General features: G+C 40.3%; 1 protein-coding gene and 1 long non-coding RNA gene across 2 annotated transcripts; both read left to right on the top strand.

Moving 5' to 3' along the window:
* Positions 1-12984: 12984 nt before the first annotated feature.
* LOC148638899 (uncharacterized) lies at positions 12985-14235 on the top strand. Its single transcript, XM_088622609.1, has one exon. It carries the CDS (start codon positions 12985-12987, stop codon positions 13774-13776), a length of 792 nt encoding a protein of 263 aa, XP_088478735.1. The 3' UTR covers positions 13777-14235.
* Positions 14236-14614: 379 nt separating this feature from the next.
* Positions 14615-18435, top strand: LOC148638898 (uncharacterized). Its single transcript, XR_015930979.1, has 3 exons — positions 14615-14761; positions 15678-15860; positions 16623-18435. It is a non-coding gene; the product is annotated as an uncharacterized LOC148638898 (long non-coding RNA).
* Positions 18436-18965: the final 530 nt, after the last annotated feature.

Genomic DNA, 18965 nt, shown 5'->3' with positions numbered 1-18965 from the left:
CCGGTCGTCAGGAGCCGACCCTGTGGGGGGGGGGGTACTGTTACGCATTCCACTCGTGCCGCTCTCCCTTTTGGCATTCCCACGCGCACACCCTGTAAGACAAGCTCACGCCGCAAGTAACGCCAATCACCTTTCTCTCCCGTCTCTATTTTAGTACTCCTTTTTCCTCACTTCCCCGCTCACTATTGCGGATTCTCTTCGAGCTCCCAAGTGCGCGGTTTTCTCTTGCTTGTCTCAGGTTTTCGAACTCCTAGTCTCTTTCATTTTCGCTTTCGTCTTGTGATTTGGATTGCTGCTTCCCTGTTTGCGCCTCCGTGTTCCGATCGTCTCGCCTGCTTCCTGGATTAGATTTTTTGCCTAGTATTTTGGATTGTTGCTTCCTGCTCGTCTCCCTGTGTGCCAACTTACTCACCTGCCTCCTGGTTTTCGTTTTTGCCTAGCGAATCTGCTCAGTGTTTCTCTCTAGTCTAGAGTCCAGCATAGGATCCTATTGCCCTAGCAGCCCTATCTAACAATTACTTTGCTAAAATGTATTTAAAAATAAAAACTATTACAAATGCTAGCAGAGAGAGAGACATACACACAGTTCTTCATTGTCAAAAAGTAATTGTTTTTTACTTTGTCAGCACCCAGACAAACGCAAACGCGTTATTAATGAAATGCTTTTATTCATTCTTAATCGAACTCACAAGTTGTCATCTGCTGTTGAAGCTCTGTGAGACTAGACTCACACATGGCTAGACTTGACTCAGCTCTGGCTTTCCCATCTATACCGATGCACTGCAAGTACAACCCCCCTCTCTGGGGGAGTGCTGGCTGTGACGAATTAAACCGGTTTCACAGGTATTTTCAAAGTAGAAAGGGGTGAGATTTCCAGCGAAAGACACCCTCCCTCTCCAAAACCCATTAAGTACAGTACTTACTAGTTAAGAAAGCTAGGCTCCTCAATGAAATCGCATTAACATGCTAATGCGTTGGTGTAACAGTCCGGGCGTGGCAAGCTTCTAATTTCTCCTGACGACGGCGAAAGGAACCCTTCTTTCATTGGAAGACAATGAACATATTCTACCCGTACATGAGAATATAATGCTGGCGCATGGGCACGGTGGGGTGCTGTACCAGCTGTCAAAAAAAAGTTTTTTTTAAAAAAAAAACAATTGAGTGTCCATTATATTGCAGTAAGTGAAAAGACCACGGGCATTCTTCCTCCCCCTACATTCTCAGAGTAGAATAGAATTTATTATTAGCACAATTTATTACAGTGCTTAATTTAATATTATTGATTACTAATAATTTATGCTAACACCTAGCTTTCTTAACTAGTAAGTACTGTACTTACTGGGTTTTGGAGGTGGGGGAGGTGTCTTTCACTGGAAAATCTCGCCCCCTTCTACTTTGAAAATACCTGTGAAACCGGTTTAATTCCATATTTAATTCCTTCATTTCTGCATAAGCTTTCTGGAGGAACAGTGGATGGGATGCGGCTCTTTCTGGGAATACTGCAAATTCACAGGTGCCTGACTTGATGGAATTCACATAATCATATACTCTCTCTCTCTCTCGCCTGCCCTCCCCCCTGTGTATTGTCCATTTAGGGCAAGCGAGAGAGAGTGTGCTGTTCTTTGACAAAACAAGGCTCACCAGGTAATGTGAATCGAAACCTGTTTTTTTAGCTTTTAAAGTCATGCAATGTGTAAGCAGGAACACATCATTATATCTTACATATGAAAAATACATAATATAGCTCTAAAACAAACGCAAATGTGTTTTTAATAAAATGCTTTTATTCACTCATAATCTGACAATTTCAGGAAGACTAAGGAAGGACTAAGGAAATTGTCATCTGTTGTTGAAGCTCTGTGAGCTCGGTGACCTTGAGACCACTTGTTATCCCAAGTTGTTTGAATCACCACAATTCAAATAGAGAAAAGAGATGACTGACAAGATTTAAAATGTAGCTGTCAATGTTGGATTAAAAAAAAACACGTTGCCCGACGTTAGTTGCATTGCTTGAAAAATATAAGTACTACTATACTTATATTGATAAATGCCACTACAGAGGAAAACAAAATCAGAAGAGAAAAACATTCTCGCTCAGATCTTTACCTCAAAGAAAGAAAAAATAACCATAACAGCAATAGTAAGAACAGATTAATAACAGATCACGACGATCAGTTTTTCCACCAGCTGCACGATGGTATGGGCGAGGTGAGGGTATATTTCAAGAGACAGGATAAGTAATTCAAGTGTTTTTTTAACTTCCTGAAAAACAAGTAATAATTTAACAATGTGTGCAAACGTTTTATATGTCGCTGTTGTGAATGTCTGTGGAGTGTACCTTATTTGCCTGTCTGTCCTGGCTGTGCTCTCTCGCTTGCCTCCCCCCCCTCAATGCAATTCAATTCAAGGTGCTTTAACTTTAACTTGCTTTAACTCCGTAAGTCTGAGTTCTGAGTTCTGAAGTCTGAGTTCTTGTGTCCGTCCTATCCGACCCCGAAAGTATTACAATATGTATCTTTAAAGCAGGTGGTGTACAGCTTTTTAGTATAGATTACACTTTTCTAAAATGTATTTAAAAAATAAAAATGATTACAATCTAATCTTTCCATGTTTGATCCCAAGATCCCAAGAAAAATAAATCTAAATGGGGAGAAAGCTATGATGAAAGTTTATTAAGATACTTAGAAGACAAAGATAATGATTTATGTTGCATTTATCAGATTGTGAATCAATAAAGACATTTAATTAAAAACGCGTTTGCGATTTAAATCAAAATGGGGGCAACGAGGACTCTCTCTCTTATTATCAACACTCGTTCAATTGTGGTTCTTTTGGTTTCACGGACAGCTTCTCAGATAGTTGGGCATTCAGGTAGATTGCCAGGCGGAAGGATTAGTAAATATATTTTGTTGAAGCAAGTCACTTTGTCACAATCTGACAAATGCAACATAAATTATCTTTGTCTTCTAAGTGTAGCGGCAATGCTTGTTAATAAGACAGAATTAAGCGTTGGTATGCTTTCCTAAATGAGGCCCCATCTCACCCTCCATCTCTGTGGTGCAGCCACAGAGAAAGTATTCATGCAGGCTGATTTAAGATGTTTTCTTTTGATAAGGAACAGCTCCCAGACGGGGATGCACTTAGCTAAGCCTGGCTATCATGATCAATCGTCATCCATTGGCGCCTATCTGTCTAGGGAGTGCCGAATGGACATCTGGACTGCATTCCTAAGTGTCAGGAGTAAGTGACTTATATCTCACCTTGATCAACCAATCAGGCACTGGCAGGGCATGGTAATGCCACGTGGGTCTCCAATGCCCGCCAAACTCTCAACCAATCAGCACACATCTGTGTCTTGGTCAAAAAGGGAGCGCAAGCTCAGATCGGGGCTCTCCTTGGCCATTTTCGCGCATCCTCAGAGACAATCACGTGACAACTGCTGTTGTCTGCAAAGGGACTTGGACTTTGTTCTAAGCGCGAGGCCGAGAATCCCGTACATACTCAGAATTCTACCAACATGAATGCTCCGCTTGATCAACGGCAGCCTACAGTTGGACCCTCGTTGACAACCTGAATAGCTTATTCAGAAGCAGCGCTGGACCGGGAACGAACCAGCTTCTTCCCAGGCAAAAGAGTGACTTGTGAGGACTCGCGGTCACACTCTGTGCATAGAGACTTTCTACTAGCCAGCCGGACTGCTGGTAGATCCCCTCGGAGCAACGACTGCCCTGCGCGCCGCAGTCAGATTCCTCCGCCCGTCCTACTCAGAGCTGCACCTCGACTGGTTGGCCGGTAGCCAGAGGACGCCGGGACAATGCCCATTGGACAACCGCTGGAACAGAGGCTGCAACAGAGCCTGTCAGCTGGTTTGGTGTTCGTGCCGGGAAATTCCAAATCCATACACAGTGGATAAGTAAACCCCATGTTCTACATTGCGTCTCGAGAATTCAATTGTACCTCAACACAAGTTGTTATCAATTTAATTCATGAGTAATGTATTTACTTCCGAGTTTAGAGTAACAGTGGGTAATAACACTGATTAGCGATTTGGTAACAGAAACGATATATATATTGACATATTTTCTCTGTTGTGTATCTCTTTGTGTTTGCATCTCTTCGAGATTATATACCTTGTATATTGATAACCCTCACAGTAAGGTCTGCTGCTCGTATCCAGGCAGACTAGTATATGTTTGGTGCACAGTTTATATTAATAAATGTATCTCGTGTATTGAACCCGTGTGTGCGCGTTGTTAGTTGTTCTGACGATTGATTTTCTAAAAGCCACAACGAACCACCTCGTGATTACTGCTACAATTAATAATTGTCTTAGTAAACCCATCAAACCACTACACAATATTACATATTACATCTAATTGATGGCACACTGATTTGCACTGATTCAAAAGTGATCACAGAAGACATTGTTTCCTGCATAACACTTACTTTGTTTTTACATATATAGCTTTTCTATTTCTTTAGAAGACAATTCTTTTATTTTCATGATTTGTTGGTATTTTTGTACTGATTGTGTATCTCAAAATATAAGGGATTAACTGATGAGTGCATCTGTCACTCATATATACTCTTGGATACTTCGATTCAAACATATTTTAACAATTACAATTAATAATTGTCTCAGTAAACCCATCAAACCTCTACATAAGTATCTTAATAAACTTTCAGCATAGCTTTCTCCCCGTTTAGATGTATTTTTGGGGGGATCTTGGGATCAAACATGGAAAGATTAGATTGTAATCGTTTTTATTTTTTAAATACATTTTAGAAAAGTGTAATCTATACTAAAAATCTGTATTTATTTAATACCACTCGATACTTATATTAATAGAGATAAGCTCTCTATTAAAGCTCAGATCAAAGATCTGTAATATCTCATTGCTGATTGAGATAACAATGCGGTGCCCACACTGGGGTAAAGTTAGCTTGAAGTTCGAAAATGATATAGGCACGCCTGTAGCTTTTTCATGAAACCTCCTAGAGTTATGAAAACACTTGCTGTGTGTACAAAGTACATTGTGACTGTCTTCACAGCCTTCACTATGTTGTTTTTAAGCCATTTTTTTTACTACGCTAGAATATTCTTTTGTTCACATCTTCGGAAGGGAAACACAGAAAGCCTTCAAACCAAGTGACCATGACCTGTGAAAATGTTCACAGCTTGCACATAAAACTATCAGTGAGCTAATTCTCTTTTTTTAAACCTCTGGTTTTTCATCAATGCGTAATTACACACTAACTGGAACCCAGGGGGACCGCTGTGTACACATGTTCAAAATGCGAGAAATACTGCTCAATAATGCTTAGTGCGAAAAACCCGTATATCACCATAGGAAGCATAACAGCGTAGCCTCCAATTACCCAGACTGTAAGCACAGGAATAAAGCTTTGTTTGATTTCTGAAACCCTTTCTTTATGCCCTGTTTTCATTCAGGTAAGGGTCAACTATATACACAATACTGCTGACAACAGGAAAATTCCTATACTTGACTCAGCAGCGTCTTAAAAACAGCACCCATGGTGTTCAAACCAATTTTTTTTACACAGAAGACTGACACAGCTTCGCGTTGTGAATGTGTTTTTGTAAGAAAACGTGTCCGTGGGGGAAGGTGGAGTGTGTGAAAATACCTGTGAAACTGGTTTGTTTACAAACAATGTAGACACAGAGAGTCAGACAGCGGAGTGAAATTCGGCACAGGCAGCACTCCCGAGGGAGGGGAGGGAGAGAGAGAGATGCGAAAACCGCGCAGCGCCAGGCAAATGCACAATACTAATGTAGGGCTTTCGGGCTCACGTGGATTTGCGCCCTACACCCTGCGGAACAGCTGTGTACATACCTGTTTACGCCGATAACTAGCAAATTCACAGAAAAGGTTAAAACACTATCACTTTTCACAAAGTGTTTAAACTTAATATGGTCCACGTAAGAATGTAAAAACATTTCCAAAATAACCACATGTAAGACTTTGATGCTTAAAATGTTTAGGGAGAAAGTGAAATACTGGTGTGTATTTTTTCTTTAAAATACCAATACCAGCCGTATACAGTTTACATCAGTGGTTATCAAACTGTGGTATGAGTGCCGCCAGGTGGTACGCCAAATGACCATGGAACTGTGTCATGTGCGTTGAAAAATCGGGACGGGTTTTCATATTTTGTATTTTAATACGTGTCGAATACGCAGCCTACGTACTACGATACAGTGCGCGCTAATACTTCAGTGGACACAAGAGATACTCTGTAATTCTATACCACTCTGTAGGAATGCGTGCTATGGATGCAAGTGACCAATTGTATTTAAAAAAAGCTAATATCTCCAGCAAATAGGGAGAAAGGAGAATGTGCGTGATTTTGGTACAATGCCAATGTTGTAAACACAGGAATGCATAGAAATACATGCTACGAACGCAGGTAATCTTGTGAGCACACGAAAGCGTGATAACAGAAAAATATTTAAGAACTATTCTAATTTGAGAAAAATACACCGAGCGTCTCTGTGTTTCGCTCCCATACGCATTAAATAAAAACTTTAAATAAATACGGAAATAACGGAAACGCGAAAAATGCAAGCTTGCGGATTGCTAAAGCAGGTAAGCTACACTATTTTTGAAGAACCTTATTTACCGTTGGCAAAAGAGCTGACACGTATTATGTGTAGAGAAAAAGCTGCTAAACAGCTCGACCTGCTGCCCCCCTCCCCCTGAAAGATACTTGAACTTGAACTTGAACTTGAACTTTATTGCCATATGTAACCGGTACTAGTACAATGGAATTCTTACTTACAGAAAGTCTTTCGATTGTAAAACAAGTGTAAAAAACAAAACAAAGTGCAAACAGTGCATCAAGACAATGTACAAACAAACAATAGACAATGTGCAAGTAAACATGCAGACAGTTTGAATGTAAACAATACAGACGTGTAAACAATGACTGGAGACGTACAATAAATAAATTACAATGAGGTAGATGGTGATGGAGTAGGTGTGGTCCGAGGGGGATGGCTAAATGTGTTCGCCAGTCTCACTGCTTGTGGATAGAAGCTATTGAAGAATCTAGTGGTAAGTGTCCGTATGCTCTTATATCTCTTGCCTGAGGGCAGTGGGGTGAAGAGCTCATGCCCGGGGTGGTGACTGTCCTCTGTGATGGCCAGAATTCTACCATGGCAGCGGTCCTCATAGAGCTGTTTAATCTCGGTGAGACCGCAGCCGATGATCTTCTGGGCCATATTGACCATTCTCTGCAGTGCCTTTCTTTCTCCCAAAGAGGTGTTGCCATACCACACGGTGATCCCGTTGGTGAGGACGCTCTCGATAGTGCAGCGGTAGAAGTATTGGCATCCCCCATCGCTTGAGCCACCTCAAGAAATAAAGGCGCTGCTGAGCCTTCTTCATGATAGAGTCAGTGTTCACAGTCCAGGTTAGATCTTTAGAGATGTGAATTCCCAAAAACCTAAAGCTGGTGACTGTTTCCACTTCCGTTCCATCAATACTGAGTGGGCTGTGAGTGTGTGGCCTGTGTCTCCGAAAGTCCACTATTAGCTCTTTCGTTTTCTTTATGTTCAAGTCCAGGTTATTGCTATGACACCACCTAAGCAGCTGTACAACTTCATCCCTGTAAGTGGACTCGTCATCATCACTGATCAGTCATTCATAGATACAGTCATTCATAGAATTATTGAAATGAAGGATTATATCAAAAGTACACTGATAGAGCGTTTTAAGATGAGCAGATGTTTTTCACTGCAATTGGATGAGTCTGTAGTCGGTTTGGCCAATTTGCTCGTTTACGTTAGATACGAGTTTGAGGGCATGTCCCATGAGGACTTTCTGTTCTTTAAACCGCTACCAACAGGAACTACAGGAGAGCACATACTTCAGCTTCTGAATGAATTTATCAAAGAGAATGGCATCGACTGGATAAAATGTGTGGGAATTTGTACAGACGGTGCTAGAGCAATGACAAGCTGACATAACGGTGTAGTTGCACGAATTAGAGAGGTTGCTCGAGAAATTAATGTAAGCATTACAACATCCACCGCGAGACCTTTGCCGTCAAGAAAATGCCTGACGATTTAATATATGTTAGACTCTGTTGTGAATTGTATGAAGGCTCAAAAAATTAATTCACATCTGCTTTGCTCAACTAAACAGGCTCACCCCTCTCACTGAAATGATGCTGTTTTATTAGTTGTTGTTAATGTTTTTTTTTTGTAAAACACTTTGAGAAGCCACCTTTAAAGGTGCTATATCAAATAAAGTTTATTATTATAATATTTATTATATGTATGTGTGAGTGTGTGTGCATGCGCGCTCATGTTGGTCATTGAAAATTTGTTGGGTTCCTATGAGATGATGACTTGTAGGTGGTACTTGGATGCTTTGGTTGGATTAGGGGTGGTACTTGCTCCAAAAAGTTTGAGAACCACTGGTTTACATAATATGTTTATGTTACTAAATTAATATAGTTTATGAGCATGTGAAAGGCATGGTGAATTGGAGATTCTCAAAACTTACTTTGTATGATTGGAAACGAATAGGTGATCAATGAAGGTGTTACTTTTTGTCTATGAAAAAATAGTATTTTTGTTTACAAAGACAGTTACAAAGAATGTGGACCAGGGTAATACTTTGAGTTTACAGCTTGTCCAAGGTCATTCATTATTAATACTATTAGTAATATCTTCGGTTAAGACTTTGATGCATAAAATATTTTTGCATAATTAAAATATTTATGATTAAGGTAGGTTGTGTACTTTTGCCCAACTGAGCAATCTTGCTTTCATAAAATATACCAACGTTTTAATGTATGATGATTAACATGCTGTAATACACAGTTTATATTTAAAAGCTCAAATGTACATGAGCTTAAAGCTGTACATGAGAGGTTAAGTTTTGTTAGCTACTCCTGGCTGTTTTACAAGGTGATTAAGGATACTATTAACACAATTTAATTTGCATAAGGCAGTTTGCGTTATGATGCGAAAAGGCGCGTTTTACCACGTTTGGACGCGACACGTGACACGTTATACAACAGCACACCCCGCTTGTTTTGAATGGCTGCAACTGTAGGCACTCAGGGCAAAACAGGCTGGGAGTTGTAGGCGGGGGGAGTCTGAGGGTCAGCAGGATGAGCAGCAGCTGACCCTCCTTATGTAAATAGAGTTCTGTTTGTTTAAGTGTCCTCTGTAGCTTTCTAAGTGTGTAGTCTTCTGTCAACAAGTTACCACCCTAACCCTGTGTACCTAAAAGTGGCAGCAGCCTCTAAATGTGCAGGGGATACCAGATTCCACACTCGCACACTGTGGAGATGCATATCCCTGGGTTATCACATGAGTGAGTGTGGCTCCTGGGGAGACAGACGTATGAAAGCGGATACTATTGCGTGCAGGTAACATGGCTAAGGTGAATTTGTCTGCCTACCGATAAACTATTTCAGACAAAGAAAAAAACAAAGCAAACTGTCTTTCCGTGTTTAGTTCGGTTCCTCTCCATGAGTTAGTTTGTGTGATGCACATTAAGACAAAATTCATAGGTAGACGTTGTAGTGTGCTCTCTGAAGGCACCAGTTCTGTAGGGTTTGGGCATTTACTGGGACAATTATTAATTGTAGCAGTAAATCACAAAATGATTCTTTTGATGGCTTTAGAATCCAACCATGCGATATAACTCAAACAACGCACACACACAGGTACTAATACACGAGGATACATTTATTAATACATAGAATATGCATGTAAACCTAACAGATCTTATCGAGAGGGTTATCAGAATACAAAAGGTATATATTCAGTCAGTTACAAAGAGTTACATATATCAAGAGGACATACGTTCAGTATATCATTCATTTAGACCGTTTCGTAAATGAACTTGGTTATAACTTCTACATTAGATACTCAAAACAAGTACATAACTCTTAGGAATTAAATTGATATCAAATGGTTGGGATAACAATTGAATTCTCGAGCAGTAATGCATTGAAGTTGAATACTCATCCAATCTCTGGGGATTCAGATCTCCTGCGGGCACAAAGAAACTGTTTCAGGCTGTTGTTGTCCAATCCGCACTCTCTGGCTCGGTGCCAGGCTGTGCTGTGCGGCTTGCGACGGTGCGCTGCTGATGCTCACTGACCAGCCAGTTAGTGTTGGCTTTAACTAGCACAGTTTATGCACAGGAGAAAAGATGACTGTGGGTCCCAGCAAGTCAGGAAGAGGACCAGTTCGTTCCTGATAAAGCACTAGTTCTGAACAGTGATTCAGCTGTCCACAGTTCCAACCTGTTCATGAGGCTTGCTGCTGATGCTAACCTCGGGTGGATCCTCTGGTTACTCTCTGGCAACCTCCGCTCTAGACTCTTAGAACAAAAGAAAGTTCTGGCACACAACTCTCCCAGGCCCTCTGTGTTGCCTGTTTTTACCTGGAGGAACTTCAGCTCATTCATTGGCTGAAAGTTCCATGGGCATCAGAGTCCCACGTGGGTTACTCGGCCCTACCAGTCCCTGATTGGTTGATCAAGGTGAGATATGAGTCACTTACTCCTGACACTTAGGAATGCAGTCCAGATGTCCATCAGGCACTCCCTAGACAGATAGGCGCCAATGGATGACCATTGATCATGATAGCCAGGCTTAGCTAAGTGCATCCCCCTTTGGGAGCTGTCCCTTATCAAAGGAAAACATCTTTAAATCAGCCTGCATGAAAAGCTTCTCTGTGGCTGCACCACAGAGATGAAGAGAGAGATGGGACCTCATTTGGGAAAGTACCGCAACACTTAATTCTGTCTTATTAACAAGCATTGCCGCTACAACGTCATTGATGATTATCACCTCATTTCTTAAAATTGTAATACTTAAATAAACCTGACATTCAGAATTGCGTGTTTACTAGGAAATGTAATGGGTTCTAATGGACGCTGTTATTTTTTATCGTTTTCACTGGGATGTTATTTTGTTCAATCTGTTTATATGTTATCTACCCGTAGAGTCTACATTCACTTTTAATAGGTAATTTACCTTCCTCAATGGTGAGAATATAGTGGAGAGATGCAGAGTGAAGTGAGAAAGACTTGTGTGATGTAGCAACGGGATTCTTTACTGGAAACTGAACTGTTGTTGTCCGGTTATGGTGCTAAAAACAACTCGTTCAGATTCAACAGTTGTTATGCAGAATCGGTGTATAGTCCGACTTCATTAGGGAATATATATTATATGGTATTTACGTTATATGTGTTTATATTTTTACTTGTGATTATGCATATAACTTTTATATAAATAAGTTTAAATATTACAGCCCATTTAACCCCTCTCTCTCTGTGTAGTGTTAATATACTGTAGTGTCCAGTCAGTGTGTCTGTATTAACTCCTTTCTCTCAGGGCAATGTTAATTTTAATATTAATAATAATAATAAAAATAATTGCTTACTCTTATATAGTGCTTTTCTGGACACTCCACTCAAAGCGCTTTACAGGTAATGGGGACTCCCCTCCACCAGCACCAACTCTTAAGTAGTACAGGTGGGTAGCTGCGTCCGCATGCGTAGGCTGCAAAGGAACAAGTAAAAGGTTTATTCCATGCTGAAAAGAGAAGAAAGAAAATGCAACGTTTCGGCCATGGAGCCTTCTTCAAGTGTGAGCCCTCACGCCTCAGAAGGCACCACGTCCAAAATGTTGTGTTTTCTTTGTTCTCTTTTCAGCATGGAATAAACCTATTACTTGTTCCTATTAAACTCTTAATATGCCTACAGAGGCCACACAAAAGAGGATCTGCCTTCTAACTAAATGCAATGCAACCTGCAGTTAAATCTCTCTCTGCACCCTGGATGCCACAAAATAAATGGCAGCCTATATCCCTTTCCATAAAAATGCACCCTAAACAGGAAAGATCTTTCTAACTGCGGTATCCTTTACCCAGAAACCTGACGTTTCCTAAACCACAGAATAGCATGCTCTCTCTAACGAGATTCAAATACTCAAATACTAGTCAGGTTTGTTTTGGATGATCATGAAGTAGGAGCTCTCGCTTAGCGCAAACTTCCCAACTTCTTCTGACTCCTCTCTCTTTTCTCTGCTTCTCCTTGTTTTTTCCTCCTTTCTTTCCCCTTTGTGCTCTTAATGTGATCGGATGTTGTGTGTTTAACCTCTCTCTCAGTGCAGTGTTAATGTAATGTAGTGTCCAGTCAGTGTGTTTGTATTAACCCCCCCTCTCTCTATTAGATCTATTGGACTCAGAACCTACCATGAGAGAGACTTGGATGAAATCTGTTTTTTTTTTAATTTTATTATTATGACTTTCAGTTCCTTTCACATTACCTGTGTTCAGGCAGCTTACGTTTGTTTGATTTTGTGGTATTGTGGTGTCGCCGGGGGAAACGCAGGTGTAAAAGGGATGTTACTCATGCCACACTGATCTTCTCAATTTGTTTGTCCGTATGTGTTCTGATTCCGATCTGTAACCCGTTTCCAGTATCCTTAAACAATCCAAGTTCCAAAGTCCGTATGTCCACACAAATCCGTACTGTAACCAAATCGTAATCTGTAAACCGTAAATCGTAGTCCATTATTCCTTAATCCTTTCAACCACAATCCTAATCCTCTTCTTCCTCCAAAACGCATTCACGTTATCGGCTTCCGCCCTGGCTCACCACTTCTGGGGCATTTATATTCTGTTTCCTGATTTAGCTCAGCTGTGTCTCATTGTTTCGCTGCATAGGCCTTTTCCAACAGCGGGTCAGCTAGTTCTCCTTGGTGGCCATCTTGCTCAGGTCTATATCGAGTATATTAAGTGTTTCGTTCTGGAAATACCGGTTATAAATGACCCTTCCCCTGGTCCTCTTACAGTATATATCACATTTGAAAATGAACTTTGATTTCTTGCTCCGTCTCAAATTTAAATTGTAATCTTCTTTTGTGTGAGTATTATTTCCTTTTGAGCACTACTCTCAGCCCATGTTAAAAGTCATGTTCTCTTGTCCTATGTTTGCAGGGTCAGAGACCATTGATCTCTCTGATGCTTGGGAAAGGGCTCCTCTTGAACAGCTGCACAGTGAGGAGCAGTGGGGGTCCATTCTGACAGAGCTCACTGCTGTAGAAAGAAAAGAGAAACTCAGTGAACAGCACATTGAGAGCAGACAGAGTGTCGAGGATCTGGACTCTGTGCACATGTTGAAGACAAAGCCTGAGAGTGAGACACTTGAGATCTTAGTGTCTGATGATTTTACAGAGAAGATTAATCTGGTCTCTAACAACCTTACTGAAAGTTGTGATAAACTGGAGTCCATGTCTGTACAAGAGCTTAAAGCAGAACTGAATGACATTAATCTTACAGAGCAGAATATGAAGCTCCAGTTGGTATATACAGAAGAGCAGCAGACTGGTGAAGAGAACATCACTGAGCAGCACACAGAGAAGAGTCAGTACAGGGAGGAACAGCAGCGACAACTCCAGGGTTTGATAATATTAAGGCCTTGTTCTGTTAAAGTGAAGAGACTGTCATCGCAGAAGTGGTTAAAACAATTGAATAATCCCTTAGTATCTAAGAAATTTACAGAGAAGATTGATAATCTGGACTCTGTAAATAGTACTGAAAATTGTAATGAACTGAATTCTGTCTCTGCACAAGAGATCAAAGAAGAAGTGAATGAGTTTAAAGTAACAGAGCAGAACATGAAGCTCCAGTTGATTGAGCCTGCAGAGAAGGATACTGATGTACCTGGTGAAGACAACAGTATTCAGTTACAGCACACAAAGAAAGGTCAGTACTGGTAGGACCTGGTAAAGGAAAGACAACAGCAAAGAATACAACCCTGTAGTGATAATGCTATGACCATATTCTGTGAAAATGCAGAAACTGTTTTTCAGTGTTAATCTAGTCAGCAGTTTTTGATTTAGTCATAGTCTTAGTCAATTATAGAGATTTATTAATCAAAGTCACTTTCTAATCACCCTCATTTAATCAAACTTGTTCCTTTGCAGCCTACACATACTGACACAGCTGACACGACTACCTTCTTGAACACATTTAATGTATTCTAATGGACTGAATTTTGACTATAATTTGTCTTACTTTCAGTCGACTGAAATAAAATTAGGTTTTGTCACATTTTAGTCAAGAAGTTGGTGCAAGCAGGGCCAAAATTGTTGTGCCAAACAAAGGGCATCAACTTTGGCATTGGCACACAAGACTTCCATATGCATATGAAATAAAGACGACTTTCAACACACAAACTCTCAACTGATGCCCTTTTTTTTTTTTGGCGCATCAGCTGTATGAAAACAAAGAAAAGAACCCTGGTGCTTTTTAACTTCATGGACAATCTAACAAGAATGAATATTGGATTGTGTATTATATTTTGGTCGCTCGAGATCATCATTTGGAGATTATAACAGTAAGCTTTAGAGTAACAAATGGGATTAGTTTTGGTTAGTTAAATGACTAAAGAAGGAGCTCAGGTACTGGTTTGGTGTTGGTACTAAAATTTGCTAGCTTGTTTTCTCTATCTTTTGAGAACTCTGTTTTATTGTTTACATCTTTTCAATATGTCATTATCGACTTGACCTTCCCCTGGTGACATCACGCAGGTAAAGCCCAGAAGGGATAGAAGAGAAAAATGTTTAGTGTTCCTGAAGTCCTAGAAGGAATTTCTCAAGGCGAATCAGGAGCAGAGTCAGATGACGGGCTCTCAGGACTGGAGAGTGCAGATTCATTTTCGGAAAACATATTCAATGATGAACTGGACCCACTGCTGGATTTGTAAGTATACAGTTTAGAAAAAAGGTTTTTGAACCCTTTGGAGTTATCTGGATTTCTGCATGAATGGCTCCTAAAATGTGATCTCATCTTCATCTTAATCATAATAATAAAGTCAGTTTTATTTAACAAACAACATTTTACATTGCCATATCTTTATTAAACAAACTCTTAGTGCGACCACGCACCTACCAGCCTTACATTAATGTTTACATAAGATAAACAACATTGTTTTTAAATTGTCCACAAATTTTCTCACATGCACGTATTCTCCAATATCATCACAACAAAACCATAAAGTTTGTTTCCACAGCTGTGACACTATTGTGCAATAAACCAATAAATTAATGAACTAGCACAAACCCCAGTAAAAACACCCAGCCAGCACAGCATGTCAGTATCATACATTTTTACCAGCAAAATCAAAACAAAACTACAAACCTTATGAAAAGAGAATCTAAAATTTAATTTCAAATGTATTTTAAATCCAAATGTGACAGTGGAATACGTACATAAAGAAATATTTTCCCCGATGACGCACCATACAAAATGCACTCAAATAAGCTTGTTGTGCATTCTACGTTTTTACAATGAAAACATAATTAGAAAGCTGAATCTTGCCAAAATATCAAAAAACATTATTCTTAGTGTTCAAAAGCAAAGGATTCCACGACCTTGACTGTCCAGCCATAAAGTTTTTGTAAAAGATACATCCCTCAAGAGCCGCCAAATCTTGTAGCTTCTTCCAAATAACAGTTTTTCTGTCATTTTGCTGCTTTGATTTGTGGAAAAGGTTGTCAATTAGTGGATTTTGACCACTAGAAATTTAGGGTGGGTCTAAAGCTGCCCAATGATAACTTGGAGCTTTCTGAAAGCAAACCAAAAGGAACTTGTCTTCCCTTTTCTTTTTTGGGTTTAGCCAAAAAAATATAAAAATGGCAAGCAGCGCACCGAAAAAAGCAAAAAAGATGATGGTTGAGGGACTTGAAGAGATATATCAGGACGATTCGGGAGAAGAGTCAGATGTGCAGTCAGGTCTGGACAGCGCAGATTCCTTTTCTGAAGATGCTTTTGATGATGGACTGGATCCACTGCTGGATCTGTGAGTATTTTTGTTTTATTTATGCAATGTTTTATTTTGCTATTATTAGTTCTAAAGTTGTTATTGATGTTTATATCAAACGTTATCTGTATAGGAACAAGTAATAGGTTTATTCCATGCTGAAGAGAAGAAAGAAAACACAACGTTTCAGCCGTGGAGCTTTCTTCAGGTGTGAGGTGTGAGGTTATCTGTATATATGAGAATGAGAAATATATATTGCAAATATGAGAAAATGGTATTTTTGAGTCTCATTGGAAACAAATATAAGATTTGCAAATATTGTTGTTTGCAAGGAAAAAAGCCTTTGCATGTTTTTTTTTACTGCAAATATTGGAAGGTGATCCTTCTGAGTCTCTTGGACAACACAAACAAGACATAAAGTTTGGCTATTATAGTTTTGACCAAAAAGCTTTTATGTTTCCTTGTTGGCTATTTGCAAACATCTGAAATTGCAGCTTCTTGGACGTATGATTTTAGAAATCACTAATGTCTGTGAGGTTTTTTTTTAAGATTGAAGGGGTTCCTTGGTCACCTGGCAGTAAAGTGTGAATAAACAGACTCGTCTGCAATTAAAGCCAGGCAAAATTTGATCATTCTCCAAGGCCTTGGTCTCCAGCTCAATCATTACACATGTGGAGTGCTATCCTATTGCCCTAACTTTGTCACCTAACAACAAAGGCTGTTGGTCAGTAATAAAATAATGAAACTCATTCCTAGTTATTAAATAAATCAGTATTTATTTCTTATTTCCTTTTTTTTCAGTGAGGACATCGAAGAACCACCTGCCCCCTCCACCCCCTCAACAAGTGCTGAGGTTCCCACCCCTCCTTCCAGAAGCACTCCACCCCAGTCCACAAGACCTGTTCGAGGAAGGAAGAGGAGGAGCCTCCACCCCCCAGCTGAAGAGCCAGAGGACAGGTGGAAGACAGAAGCTGAACAGGATGTGAAACCTGAAAAGTTTCGGTTCAATCCAGCACGGACACCAGGTGCCCAACTGGACACTTCCAAGACATACTCCCCACTAGATTTATTCCAGCTGTTTTTTGGCATGGCGGTTATGCGCACACTGTGTAATAACACAAACAAAAATGCAATCAAACGAAAGGCCCGGGGTATAAAATCAGAGTGGCAGCCGGTGTCCATAGTGGACATGTATAATTATATAGGGATTTTGATTTTTATGGGGCTCCTCACTTCTCATAATGTGAGAGATTATTGGACTCCTCTGGTGCCCTATGATGTTCCTTTCTGCCGGTCTATTATGACCCGAACAAGATTTGAGGCCATTTCCTGGACACTTCACCTTAGTGATCCAGAGGAGGACAGGGAAAATGACCTAAAAAAAGGGACCCCAGACTATGATCCCCTTTTCCACCTTAGACCTCTGTTTGACTCCATCTTAACTGCCTGTCGATTGTTTTATCAGCCACGACAGAATCTGTTTATTGATGAAAGAATGGTGGCCTCAAAGACGAGCTTTAGGCAGTATATGAAGGGGAAGTCCACTAAGTGGGGCTTCAAGCTGTTTGTGCTTGCTGATGCTTCCACAGGTTACACCTGTGATTTCTCAATCTACACAGGAAAATCACCGTCTGCCACAGGAAAAGGGCTGAGCTATGACTCGGTTATGAACCTCATGAGAGTTTCATACCTGGGTACAGGTTATAATGTTTATGTTGACAACATAAACACCAGCTCAGCCCTTTTCCAAGACCTCTTCAAAATGAAATTTGGTGCCTGTGGCACTATAAGAGAGAACCGTGTGGGTTTCCCCCGCACAAAACAAAACACCTTACCTAAGAAGGCTGAAAGGGGCTCCTTGCGCTGGATAAGGTCTGGCGAACTATTGTTCACCAAGTGGATGGACACACGTGTGGTGACCATGTGTAGTACCATCCACAAGGCGTACAGTGGAGAGACAGTCCAGCGCAAGGTAAAAAAACCCGACGGGTCGTCGCGGGTTCAGGCCATTCCTATCCCTGACACCGTCAAGGACTACAGTCGGCACATGGGGGGGGTGGGTTTGTCTGACGCTCTCATTCAATACTATAATCTGGCACACAAAACTAGAAAATGGTATAAAAAACTGTTCTTCCATTTCATTGACATTGCGGTGGTGAACAGTTTTTTGCTACACAAAGAATTGGCAGAGAGTCAGAGCTCTCAGGCTCTGACTCATAAAAAATTCAGAGAGGAGCTGTGCAAACAGCTTGGTAGTGTGGGGGTTGAGGAGCAACAGGAGGCATCAACAAGCACGGCTGCAGGCTGTTTTCCTATCGCAATCTCCCAAGGGCAGGTGGTGGACCCTTCAAGGAAGACAACAATAGGGCGGAAGATATGTGTTGTCTGTGCAAAAAAAAAACATAAGATAAAAACTCCATGGAAATGTGAAAGGTGTGATGTGGCATTGTGTCTAATTGTTGATAGGAATTGCTTCAGGGAGTGGCACCAGAAAAAGAGGAAATAGGACACCTTTTTCGTTGTATTTGTATGTAAATGTTTTTCATTTTTTACATTTCTTGGTTTTTTTACACTTTTTGTTTTGAAAACAGTAAAAACCACATATAAAAAGGTCTCCATGTCTTTCTTTTTTATATGTTTTCACTTTCAAGCAAATTAGGATACATTTGCTGTTGGCTACTTGTGGATTCGAATAATCTAATTAGTGGGCTGTGTTTGTCTTCCTGCCTGTCTGATGTTTTCAATGGAGTGAGAAAAAGGGTGAGGCCTTTTTTGTCAACCTCCTTGATCTCTTGTGAACAAAAGAAGTGAGAATGGCTGAGGATATGGTAGACAGTTTTTTTTATATATATTTTAAAGGGTAAAACAAAAGAAACTTGTCAGGTACACCAGAACTTGTACTAATTATTGCACATAAAAAGTCTGCTAGTTTATAGAAAGAGTGGAAGTGTCTTGACAGGTGTGGCATTAGAAATGAGAGTATTGTTCATGCATACGCCTTCTGGAAACCTGAATCTCTCCAAAATGGCCACCTTTTGGATAGAATATTGGATTGTAAAGGAAAATAAGGGGTGTAAGATGACCAGAGGAAGGGTCATCCAGGACAGGTATTTCAGAAATGATCTGTTCAATATTCTTGACTTA

The sequence above is a fragment of the Lepisosteus platostomus genome, chromosome 28 (genome assembly GCF_059453375.1).
Source record: "Lepisosteus platostomus isolate fLepPlt1 chromosome 28, fLepPlt1.hap1, whole genome shotgun sequence".
In the NCBI taxonomy this organism is placed as follows: Eukaryota; Metazoa; Chordata; class Actinopteri; order Semionotiformes; family Lepisosteidae; genus Lepisosteus; species Lepisosteus platostomus.
The sequence above is the reverse complement of the archived record's forward strand: the minus strand, read 5'-3'. Positions and strand labels throughout refer to the sequence as shown.

Coding starts and splice junctions, on each gene's coding strand:
- LOC148638899 (XM_088622609.1), top strand. CDS start 12,985: ATGTTTGCAGGGTCAGAGACCATTGATCTCTCTGATGCTTGGGAAAGG.